General features: G+C 41.2%; 1 protein-coding gene across 1 annotated transcript in view; it reads right to left on the bottom strand.

Annotated features, from left to right (window-relative positions):
- Nucleotides 1–1,284: 1,284 nt before the first annotated feature.
- necab3 (N-terminal EF-hand calcium binding protein 3) overlaps nt 1,285–11,999 on the bottom strand; it is an 80,052-nt gene continuing 69,337 nt past the window's right edge. The window contains exons 10-13 of the mRNA XM_087258221.1: nt 9,483–9,595; nt 6,051–6,128; nt 2,719–2,810; nt 1,285–1,626 (exon numbers count right to left, since the gene is read on the bottom strand). Of these exons, the coding sequence (XP_087114347.1) occupies nt 1,598–1,626; nt 2,719–2,810; nt 6,051–6,128; nt 9,483–9,595 (312 nt within the window). The 3' untranslated portion in view covers nt 1,285–1,597. The remainder of the gene's footprint in view (nt 1,627–2,718; nt 2,811–6,050; nt 6,129–9,482; nt 9,596–11,999) is intronic.

The raw sequence follows: 11,999 nt of genomic DNA, 5'->3' as shown, positions 1-11,999 counted from the left end.
GTGTTTCTCAACCACGTTCCTGGAGAACCACCAGCTCTGTGCATATTCCATGTCTCCTTAACCAAACACATCTGACTTAGATCCTCAGCTCATTAGCCGAGACTGAAAGACCTGTGATGTGTGTGACAGACAAAAGAGAAATCCAAAACATGCAGTGTTGGTGGTCCTCCAGGAACGTGGTTGAGAAACACTGCTCTAAACACCGTTAGGAAGGTTTACAGAGAAATGACAGGACTGTACATCTCCATCAAAAGTCTATTCTATCCACAAACTGCTCTTGAGAAATAACCTGGCTGACACTATAAAACATCTCCTAAACGCATGCAGTTTCATGTTCCGGTATCCAGAGGAGTAAAGATGACCTTAAAGGTGTTGCAGATCTTTTTTGCTTTAATTATGGTCTTGTTTTTCTTCTTGATCGACTGAATCTGCTTCAAAGCTACCGGCTTGACAAGCTTCATCACAGAATGCAGCAAATTATGCAGTTTATTTTATATACATGCGAGGAATTGTACAGACATGCCTGTAGTGTCGAGGATGAACACAATTCAGAACTGAAGAGTCGATTCAATCTGAAGTCAACTGGTAATCGAGGAAATTACAATCTCAAACAAATTCAATACAAGCACTGAGGAATTTCATTAGTTTCACACACTAAGCTCCAAAACATACACATATCTTTGACTAATTATGCCTATTTATTCCCTGATCCATTTTTTATTTACCTATTTATTTACACAACATTAAACTTTTGAAACAAGCCATCAAAACTATTAAAAATTAAATATTTAATCAATGTGCATTAGAACTAACTTAACATAATTACTTAAAATAAACATAATTTTAATTTAATTGAATGTAAATAAACTTGATAACACAATCCGATATTACTTAAAATACTTATATACATTTATTTTTAAATTAAATTTAAATTTTAAACTAAATTAAATTAAATTAAAAATTTTATAAAATAATAAAATAAAATTAAGATAAATACAATTAAATAATTAATCTAAATTAAGTAACAAAATAAAATAAAATAAAATTTAATTAAATTAAAAAATAAATTAAAATAAAATAATAATAAATAAATAATTAAATTAAATTAAATTTAAAATTGAATAAAATAATAAAATAAAATTAAGATAAATAAAATTAAATAATTAATCTAAATTAAGTAACAAAATAAAATAAAATTTAATTAATTTAAATTAAAAAATGAAATAATTAAATTAAATTAATTTAATTAAATTAAATTTATTTTACAACATTTACATTATTTTCTTCAAATTAATGCCTTTTTGATGTAATTCTTATTCTGTTTTCTGTAATTTAGCATTTCTGTGTCCCGTTTTCAGCCTCAATTCAAATTCAGGAATTGAAGCGAATGTAAAAGCGTGTGAATTCAGTTCTTAATGATGCACAAGCCTGCGTAACACCTTTTGTTTTCAGTGAACAATCAGACAGACATGATCTATAATGCAGTGTGCCACGCGCACAGATGATGCATCTGATTTTTTAGAGCTAGTTATTAATTCATAAAGACACACCAGGGTCAGATTTCAGGTTGGGGTTCTGCATGGTGTTTTGCGTGCTGTTAGTTGTTTGTCATGATCCACCAGGACGCTGCGAGAAACAAACAGATAAATATTAGATGAATATTAGAGAGATGATTCGTCAGAACTTATTAATAATAAGTGCATTCGGCACCATGATTAAAGAGTAGATTATATGGGTTTCTGAAAAAGATTTTATTTTTTGTTTGTAATGAATCTGTTCTTAAAATGTCCCTAAACAGTCTGCAAAGTTATTAATAAAAAAAGTGCATAATAATAATAAATAAAGATATTGTCTCCCAAAAGAAAGAGTCGACTCTGAATCACTTTAATAAGTCTTTATATTTACGAATATTATGTCTGCTAGCGATTTACATTAACATGACCAAAGTAGCTAAGGTCCTTAAACAGTCTGCACAGTGGTTAATAAAAAGGTGCATGATGAACAAAGATATTGTCTCTCAAAAGAAAGATTCGACTCCGAATCACTTTAACGAGTCATTATATTTTCGAATCTTTCGCCTGCTACTGATCTACATCAACATGACCGAAGTAGCTCACTTGCATAAACCCTACATCCACAACATGGAAACACTTACAAATGGGGTTTTAATAGGGTATATGCCGAGCTAGTGCTGTTCCCATGCTGATACACTTCCAGTGACCTGTTATTGTGAACTTTTTTCCATTTTATACGGTTCCTTTTACAGCATCGATGTTGCAATGTCATTAAAATACATTCATTTAAATAAACTTTAGCATGCATTTAGTTGCTCAAGCGTAAAACGAGACAAAAAGCTGTTTACTCGCACGCGCCCGTCAGAATCGGCAGGCTAATGCAGAAGCTCTATTGAATATACTAGAGTAAAATAAATGCTCATATTATAAAGACATGGCGGGGGAAATGTAATTTAATGCAGTGCTACTTGTATAATCTGAGACCCACTTTATATCGGATATCACTCAGCTAGTGGAGATCGCTGATTTTTAAAGAAAACAGACCTTAAACGAGTCGGATTTTGCATTGGCATTCAATTCGCCGGAAGCGCTTAACCCAGGTTACTGGCAAATTAAAGTCCTATTAGCATGCTTCGGCATACAGTATACCCCATTTCAGAGAGACTATTCAAAACTTTAACTTTAATAATTAGCTGTCTTATACCTGGCATGAGCATTGTGGAGACGATCTCTGGATCCTCCAGCATGTCTATGATGCAGCGCTGGAACATCTTACTGGCGTCAGACTGCAAATAACTGCAGAGAAACACACACACAAACTCACATTATGACATGTAGCAATCAACAACATCCTCCAAATGTGCATGCAGGACATTTAGTTGAGCTACTTTGCATTAAAGGTCCCATGAAGTGCTTTAAAATGTGCATTTTTTTATTCGATGTTTGACTTAATCTCAACTGAAAAATGAAGAGAGGGTGGGACATGGAGTAGCTCCTCCCCTTTTAAAAAAAACAGCCAATAACATTCTGCTTCATCACAGCTCTGCCAGTGAGAGTGGTTGAGCTCAAGCGCATCAAATGAAAAGCCAATGAGAAGAAGGGGGCGGGGCATGTCAGATACTAGAGAGCATTTAATTGGTCTGAAGATTTGATGAGAAACTGAAGTATGAGGTGACGTGAAAACAATCGTTGACCAATTTAGGTGGAAGTGACAATCTGCAAGCTTTACATGTTTATATCAGTTTTATATACTGCAGCTTCTAGCTCATGCAGACTTTATATAATAATAATAATTAATAATAATAATTCCTTAAATTTATATAGCGCTTTTTTAGACACTCAAAATGCTTTACACAATGGGGGGAATCTCCTCATCCACCACTAGTGTGCAGCATCCACCTGGATGACATGACGGCAGCCATTTTGCGGCACACCACACACCAGTTGATTGGTGGAGAGGGGAGAGAGTAATGAAGCCAATTACGATATGAACATGCCAGTGGACAACTTTGGCCTGGATGCCGGGGTTAAACCAACCCCTACTCTTTTTCGAAGGACATCCTGGGATTTTTAATGACCACAGAGAGTCGGGAGCTCGGTTTAACGTCTCATCCAAAAGACGGCGCTCACAGAGCAGTATAGAGTCCCCTTCAATATACTGGGGCGTTAGGACAAACACAGACCACAGGTTAAGCGCCCCCTGCTGGCCTCACTAACACCACTTCCGGCAGCAACCTAGCTTTCCCATGTGGTCTCCCATCCAGCCCTACTTAGGCCCCGTTTACACTAGTGCGTTTTAGTTTTAAATCGGCGTTGTAGAATGAAAACGATCCGCGTCCACACTCGCGTTTTACCCAGCGTTTCTGAACTGCTCTCCGTCCACACCAAAACGCTGAAAACGCACATCACGTGACCACACACACACTCTCGGGCAAGCGCTCCAGCCTGTCTACCCAGATGAGAGCTCTGCTTGTCGGACTGCTCATCACGCATCTCCCGCTGGATCTAATCTCACTATATTTGCTAAACGTGATAATTCATTCATGTTGTTGTCTTTATCTAACGACATAAGCCAATTCCCTGACTTTGGTCATTGACATCTATTAAGTTACTTGTTCACGGGTAAAGCGCAAAGATAAGTTAATGATTAATCCAGGTACATTGACTGATCGCTCGTCTTTATTTCCTACAATGTATAAACTTATTGTATGTTATACTTTTATAATTATCGATTATTAAAACTGATATTCAGCAAAAGAGAGGGTGCGTTTCGTATTTTCACTGAAATTGAAAGGAGGCAGTTGTTATCGGCTCCGTTTTGTTATAAATATCCACACAGTGACGATGACGCTCATATATCCAGCACGACGCCTCAACATTTCTGCTGTCTGTTAAGTTTTCTGATATTAAAAAGAAAATAGGCAGTTCCTTATATCATGTTTACATTTTATTGTTGAGAAAGTGAAACAACGTAGCCAAGGTGATGTGAATGAAGTTATAAAGTACACTGTTCCCTTAGAAGATTTACCCGTGTCCTCGGTATGTTTTCCATATCAAACTGAGAAGGGGGAGACTGCAGCCTTGATCAAACTTGCGAAGTCTTAACTTACAAGAAGAGGATGCGAGACTGAACTGTGTGTGGGCTACTTAATATTGAGGAAAAGCCCCAATCAGATAGGCGAACGTCAGCAGCCCCGCCTCCGTTTTCAGATGTCTCCGTCTTTCCCCATCCACACTGAGACGGAGCAGCAGCGTTTCAGAATGAAAACGGCCTCTCCAGCGTTTTCAAAAAGCTCCGTTTTCGGCGCTCGAGAACTCCGGCGTAGTGTGGACGGTTGGCGTAACCGTAGCAAAACTTATGCGTTTTCAAACTAAAACGCACTAGTGTAAACGGGGCCTTAGCCTCAGTGGGCGACCATGTGAGAGTTGCAGAGAGCTAGCTGCCGACAAGCTCGCTGTCTCTTTAAGGGGAAGATGAGATCCACATCATGTCAAGCATCACAGATGAGATTAGGTAACACGAGGCGTCACGTGTAAATCTTGGAGATCAGTGTGTGTGTGTGTGTGTGTGTGTGTGTTTGGGAAATTTGTGCTACTAGACGAGACCATCTGCTAATCTGAAATGAGTCTCCTTAAAGACTCTCAGCAATCTGCCTGCAAAACGCAGAGGTGCACATACAAATGCACACACACACTCATCTCGCTTATGTAGATCTCTAAATCAAGGTTAGGGGGGTAGAGATTTATGGAAGTCTTATTTGATCAAAAATACACCAAAATATAATATTAAATCATTGTTTAAAATGTGAATGTTGTTTATTTCTGAACGTTTTTATTGACTTCTGTCTCCAGTTTAGTCTCTTATATCAGATTCCTCCTTGAGTCAGTGTAATCATGGTCTCTCTGTGTGTGTGTGTGTGTGTGTGTGTATGTGTGTGTGTACGCGTTTTTGTGACATATCAGGACACAAATCTGTATAGTGACATGGGTATGACACAGGTATTACAAAAAGGAGGTGAAATATGAGGACATTGGTGACGTCCTTATTTCTCAAAATGCTTATAAATCCTACAGAACACAGTCTCCTGTGATGGTTGGGTTTAGGGGTGGGGTGGGGGCAATATAGTATACAGTTTGGACAGTATAAAATGAATGGAAACCTATGTAATGTCCCCACTTTTCACAAAAACAAACGTGTGTGTGTGTGTGTAATTGTGACATCCCATTGTGTGTGTGTGTGTGTGTGTGTGTGTGTGTGTGACATCCCATTGTGTGTGTGTGTGTGTGTGTGTAATTGTGATCCCAAACTGTGTCACAGTAATGTAAATGTGTGTGTGTGTGTGTGTGTGTGTGTGTGTGTGTGTGTGTGTGTGTGTCTAGCAGACGCAGGACTCAGCAGGAGGCAGAACAGACCCTCAGAGCAGGCCGTGCTTGTCTTCTGCTCGCAAAAATAAACTTAATTAGGATTTGATTTCTGAAAACCCCTGAACGGGCTCTCTAAATCATTACACAGACATAAGACAGGCACACACTCACCTCATCCAGGAGATGCGGTCCTGCCAGAACTCATAGATGATGTAGCAGCTCTTCTCAGGAAGCTTCTGGATGGAAACACTGATGCAGAAACACAGAGCTAATCAGTGCTAACATCATCTGACGGGAACATTAGCGCTAAACTCAATGCTTACAGTTACTCCTGCAGCGTTTCAGAGAAACACAAATGACTTTTCTATGTAATCATAAAAGAGATGTGTTTTATATTTCATTCATTTGCCACAAAATGTACACTAGGCCTTATGACTACATATAGAGTACGGTCTTTATGAAGACATGTGTCTTAATTCTGTTAATTTCAATCAAGTTGCATGTGGATGGTTTTAGAATCAGTGTTTGTTCAGACAACTGAAAGATTGAAGCCTAAGATTGAAAGTGATATTTCTTCCTGCATGTACAGAGCATCCGGAAAGTATTGATGGCGCTTCTTTTTTTCCACATTTGTTTATGCTACAGCCTTATTCCACAATGGATTAAATTAATTTATTTCCTCGACATTCTACACACAATCCCCCATAATGACAATGTGAACAAAGAGTTTTTGAAATTGTTGCAAATTTATTAAAAATAAAAAAGCTTTAAAATCACATGTACATCAGTATTCACAGCCTTTTCTCAATACTTTGTTGATGCATCCCACATAGCAAAATTTCTCTGGCCCAGCTCTGGCCCACACAATCAGGTTTTGCTTGGCCCACATGCCGCAGTGAATTACGGTACATGACTGGACCAAATCTGGCTTCCAGACAAGGGCCAAACACAGACCATATCTGGGCCAAGTCTCAGCCGAGTTAATAACTCATAACTGGGCCTGAACTGGGCCAGATAGGTTGGTGTGTCACGATTGCAATGAAATTGATAAACCCATGGAGTGATGCGCTTTAGGCACACTATGGGCACGCTTTTTCTCAAAGTGACCTGATTGGTAGAATTTTTTTTCTTTACTCAAAAATGATTTTAGTGTATTTTAAATGTGGGTCAAGACTGGCCAAACTCACATGGCCCACTTATCAAATTTTTAAATCTGGGCCAAATACTACGTTTTTCATCTGGCCCAAATCTTGTGTGCCGCCTTAAAAATGGTGTCACCTCTGCCAAACCCGGGCCAGAATTCTTTGCTACTAGGGATCTTTGGCAGAGATTACAGCCTCAAGTCTTTTTGAATATGATGCCACAAGCGTGGCACACCTGTCTTTGGGAATTTTCGCCTGTTCCTCTTTGCAGCACCTCTCAAGCTCTATCAGGTTGGATGGAAAGCAATGGTGTACAGCCATTTTCAGATCTCCCCAGAGATGTTCAATAGGATTTAAGCCTGGTTTATACTTCTGCGTCAAGTGACCGGCGTAACCCACGGCGCATGCAACGCGCGTAGCTGTGCAATTATACTTCTGCGCGCTGTCTCTGTTGGTCTGCATTAACACTTCTGAAACACTAGTTAGCAGTGAGGTGTAAATGTTCCTCTGTGTCGAGTTTCTTCTCTGCTGTTTTGCTTTTCCTGAACACTTCCTGGATGTACAAGTGGCTCAAACTCGCTCATTTTGAGGCAGGAACCGGCGGACGTGCAACAACTTTAACTATGAGGTAAACACAAAACAAAACTTTCCATCCGGAGCTCCTTCACGAGACTCTACACTTGTAAACAATCGCTCCATCGGGCTCGCACCATTCACGCGGCTCTCAGTCCCGCCCAGACTCGTCAGCGCTAACAAGCCAACCAATCACAGAGCTTGCGCTACGTGTCGTTGCGACGTGTAGTTAAATTTTTTGAGAGGTGCACGTCAGCGACGCCAACGGCCACGGCGAGGGGCTATGTGTCAGCGCCATAGCATACGCCGGCGTTTGACGCAGGAGTATAAATCAGCCTTTAGGTCTGGGCTCTGGCTGGGCCACTCAAGGACATTCACGGAGTTGTTGTGAAGCCACTCCATTGATATTTTGGCGGTGTGCTTTGGGTCATTGTCCTGCTGGAAGATGAAGCGTCACACCTATCTGAGGTCAAGAGCACTCTGAAGCAGGTCTTCATTCAGGATGTATCTGTGCATTGCTGCATTCATCTTTCCCTCTATCCTGACTAGTCTTCCAGTTCCTGCTGCTGAAAAACATCCTCACAGCATGATGCCAACACCACCATGCTTCACTGTAGGGATGCTGTTAGCCTGGTGATGAGCGCTGCCTGCTGTTCTCCAAACGTAACGCCTGGCGTTCACTCCAAAGAGTTCAGTTTGAGTCTCATCAGAGCAGAGAGTTTAGTTTTTTACGGTCTGAGAGTCCTTCAGATGCCTTTTGGCAACTTCCAGACAGGGATGGTCTTTCATCTGACCACTCTACCACACAAGCCTGATTGGTGGATTGCTGCACAGATGGCTGTCCTTCTGTAAGGTTCTCCTCTCTCCACAGAAGAACGCTTGAGCTCAGACAGAGTGACCATTGGATTATTGATCACCTCCCTGACTAAGGCCCTTCTCCCCCGATCACTCAGCTTAGATGCAAAAGTGAAGCTCTATGAATACTTTCTGGATGCACTGTATATTCTATATCACATTATTTGAGCTATAAAAATGTATGTATTGAATAACAAAGGATTAAACCATTTCTTAAAAAATACATCGATTTTCAGAATAAGTCAGGATTCGCATGGTTAATATTCTTTTGAAATATGTGACTTTGAACCAAAATACATGTTTCAAATGTATATTCTTTGGCAATAGCCAAAAATACATTATATTACTCAAAACTAGGGCTGCACGATATTGAAAAAATCGGACATTGCAATATTTAGTTTTGCAGCTATATATATAAATATATATATTCATTCATTAATTTTTTTCGGCTTAGTCCCTTTATTAATCAGGGGTCGCCACAGCGGAATGAACCACCAACTTCTCCAGCACATGTTTTACACAGCAGATGTCGTTCCAGCTGCAACCCATTTCTGGGAAACATCCATACACACTCATTCACACACATACACTACGGACAATTTAGCCTACCCAATTCACCTGTACCACACGCAGGGCGAACATGCAAACTCCACACGGAAACGCCAACTGACCCAGCCGAGGCTCAAACTGTGATATGAATATATTTCAAGCAAATATACATTAATAAAACAAAGCAAAAATAATAAGCGCTTTGGTTTCGCAGTATTTTTAAATTATTTTTAAAACCTAGGATTACAGATTTATTATTCAAATAGTTGTGCCTCAGCTAAATATTGTCCTATCCTAACAAACCATCCATCAATGGAAACCAAGTGTATTTATTCACATTTAAGATAATACATAAATCATAATATCCAAAAATTGACATTTATTACAACACTGTAAAAATTTTTATGACAAAAACTCGAACTCTTTGTGATCTCATAGGTTTATTCTATGATTCGTATCTCTAGTAAATCTGTGTTTTCCTTACTGTAGGTTGTCGTTCTGGTTGGCGGTGGTGTCGGCGTAGCTTTTCAGGGCTTTCTGAAACTCCTCGAGATCATTCTCCATCACGCTCATCTGTCTCTGCACCAGCAGAATGTTCTAGAACAAACACAATCATCAAATCATCAGGCGGAGAAACAGTGATGAATCTGTCATTATTTATTTATGATGATTTTTTATTTACACACTGCTTCTTTAAGAAAAAAAAATGATTACAAGTGCAGATTTGATTGAGTTACACATATTTTACAAAGACCAGAGCCAGTCCTTTGGACAGAGAAAGTCACTTTGGACAAAAGCGTCTGCTGAATGACTAAATGTAAATGAATGAAGATCTCTGGGGATTGAAATGACATGAGAGCAGTGGTGGAAAGAGTGCTGAAAATCATACTTTGGCCATTACTTGGCTAAAAATGTAATTAAAGTAGAGTGTAATGAAGTTCACGGCCCTTTGGCCGCCGGGAAGGAGGCGGAGAATCGACGCAGTTTTTAAATGATTTATTAATAACAGTGACTGCAGCTCCTCACGGAGACTGCCGTCAAACCGAAAGCAGAAATAAAACAATATGCCCGGGCCCGGTCCTCTCTTGGCTTCCTCTGCCATCGTTCCTCCTCTTATAGTCCAGAGCACCTTCCGTGGGATCTGAGGCCGGTGCGCAACACAGGTGCATCCACTTACGCGGCGGCCTCATTCTGTTCCCACGGCTCTCGGCCACGCCCCCTCGTGACATACCCCCATCTCCCATCACAGGCCAAGGGCACCCGCGAGACCCATGAGACGGGCCGAGAGAAAAGGAGATGGAAAAAAGGAGGAAAGACAGAGTGGACCGAGAAAGGGGAGAGAGGAAAAAAAAAAAAGGGGTTAAGGGGTTCGGTTCTCCAGACACGATGCCACTCGGTCCTCCACCAGCTGAGAGATGCGACGACGTGCTGCAAGCCCTGTGGAGGAATCTATCCACCCGTTCATCTTCTGGTGTCCGGCGGCGGTTCTGGCTGGCTGGCAGCATCTCTGGTCTCCTGCTCCGCTCCCGCTTCGGTGGACGGATGCAGGCTACGGCATCATGGCGGATCGCGGCGACTCCCCCGGGTTCTGTGGGATGGCTCCCTTCAGCTCTTTCCCTTCCGGTGGTGAGCCCCGCGTCCCCTGCTCCTCCCCATGCTGGGAGACGGCAGCAGGCAGATCCTTTCCTCGCCAGCCTCAGGCCGCCCCGGCACTCAGAGCAGACGAACGGGTTTCTTCCCCACTCGGGTTAACTCCCGAACACTCGCCCCCTCTCTCAGCGGCGAGGGCATCTGGACAACGTGTCCCTCCTTCTCCCGGGCTTCGGCACCACTGTAATGAAGTTCACGGCCCTTTGGGAAGAAGGAGGCGGAGAACCGACACAGTTTTTAAATGATTTATTAATAACAGTAACGGCAGCTCCTCACGGAGACAACCGTCTAAATTCAAACAAACGGACGGCAGCTCCTCACGGAGACTGTCGTCAAACTGAAAGCAAAAGTAAAACAATATTCCCGGGCCCGGTCCTCTCTTGGCTTCCTCTGCCATCATTCCTTCTCTTATAGTCCAGAGCTCCTTCCGTGGGATCCGAGGCCGGTGCGCAGCACAGGTGCATTCACTTACACGGTGGCCTCATTCCATTCCTACAGCTCTCGGCCCCGCCCCCTCGCCACATAGAGTAAAAGTAAATATTACTCAAAGTATGTGTTAAAAAGTAGACCTTTCAAAAGAGTAGTGAGTATTAAGCTGTGAAAAGCTGATGCATTTACATGCAGTTTGTGGATAAGTGTGTAAACGTAACATTCTGTAGTGCATTTATTTATTGCTCTAGAGGCACACAACGTCATAAGATGTTAATATTAAGTTAGGTTGTGATGTCAGGTGACCAGCGTCTAAAGACAACATAACTTTGATGTCCAATACCGATGTCAAATGACGTTGATATTTGGTTGATTTTAGGTTGTTAGAAAGTGGCCAAAATCCAACGTCAAGCCAACATCCTAAACCAAAGTCATATTGATGTAAAATATTGACATTTATTCATCAGGTATAGCAACCAAAATCCAACATCTGCTACACGTCATAGTGGTAACGTCCACACAACGTCAAGCTGTAGCATCATTAGATGTTGATTTTAGGTTGATTTTAGGTTGGACATTGACATTGACCTGACGTTGAGTGCAGATTTTGCAGTGTCTATTTAGGCTAAGTGCAAATAGCGCACCTCGTTGAGTGATTCCCGCCCATCACCGTATGATTGACAGAGACAACATAACTAAATAGAGCGGCGAACATCAGCGTGAGTGGCGTAGCTCGTAAAGCGCATGGCAACATGTTTTGAGGCGATCAATCATGAACCCGGATCGAATCCAGCATGTGATGAACTCATTCTTCTTTTTTCTCCTACTACATATCAGATATTGCCTACTCTTCATCACGAGGAAGACAAGTAGGAATCATTAATAAGTGTGTGTATTATGGAGGACTCATAGAATGAACTGG

The sequence above is a fragment of the Danio rerio genome, chromosome 6 (genome assembly GCF_052040795.2).
Source record: "Danio rerio strain M-AB ecotype USA chromosome 6, GRCz13ab, whole genome shotgun sequence".
Lineage (NCBI taxonomy): Eukaryota > Metazoa > Chordata > Actinopteri > Cypriniformes > Danionidae > Danio > Danio rerio.
This window is presented reverse-complemented; position numbering and strand designations above follow the sequence as displayed.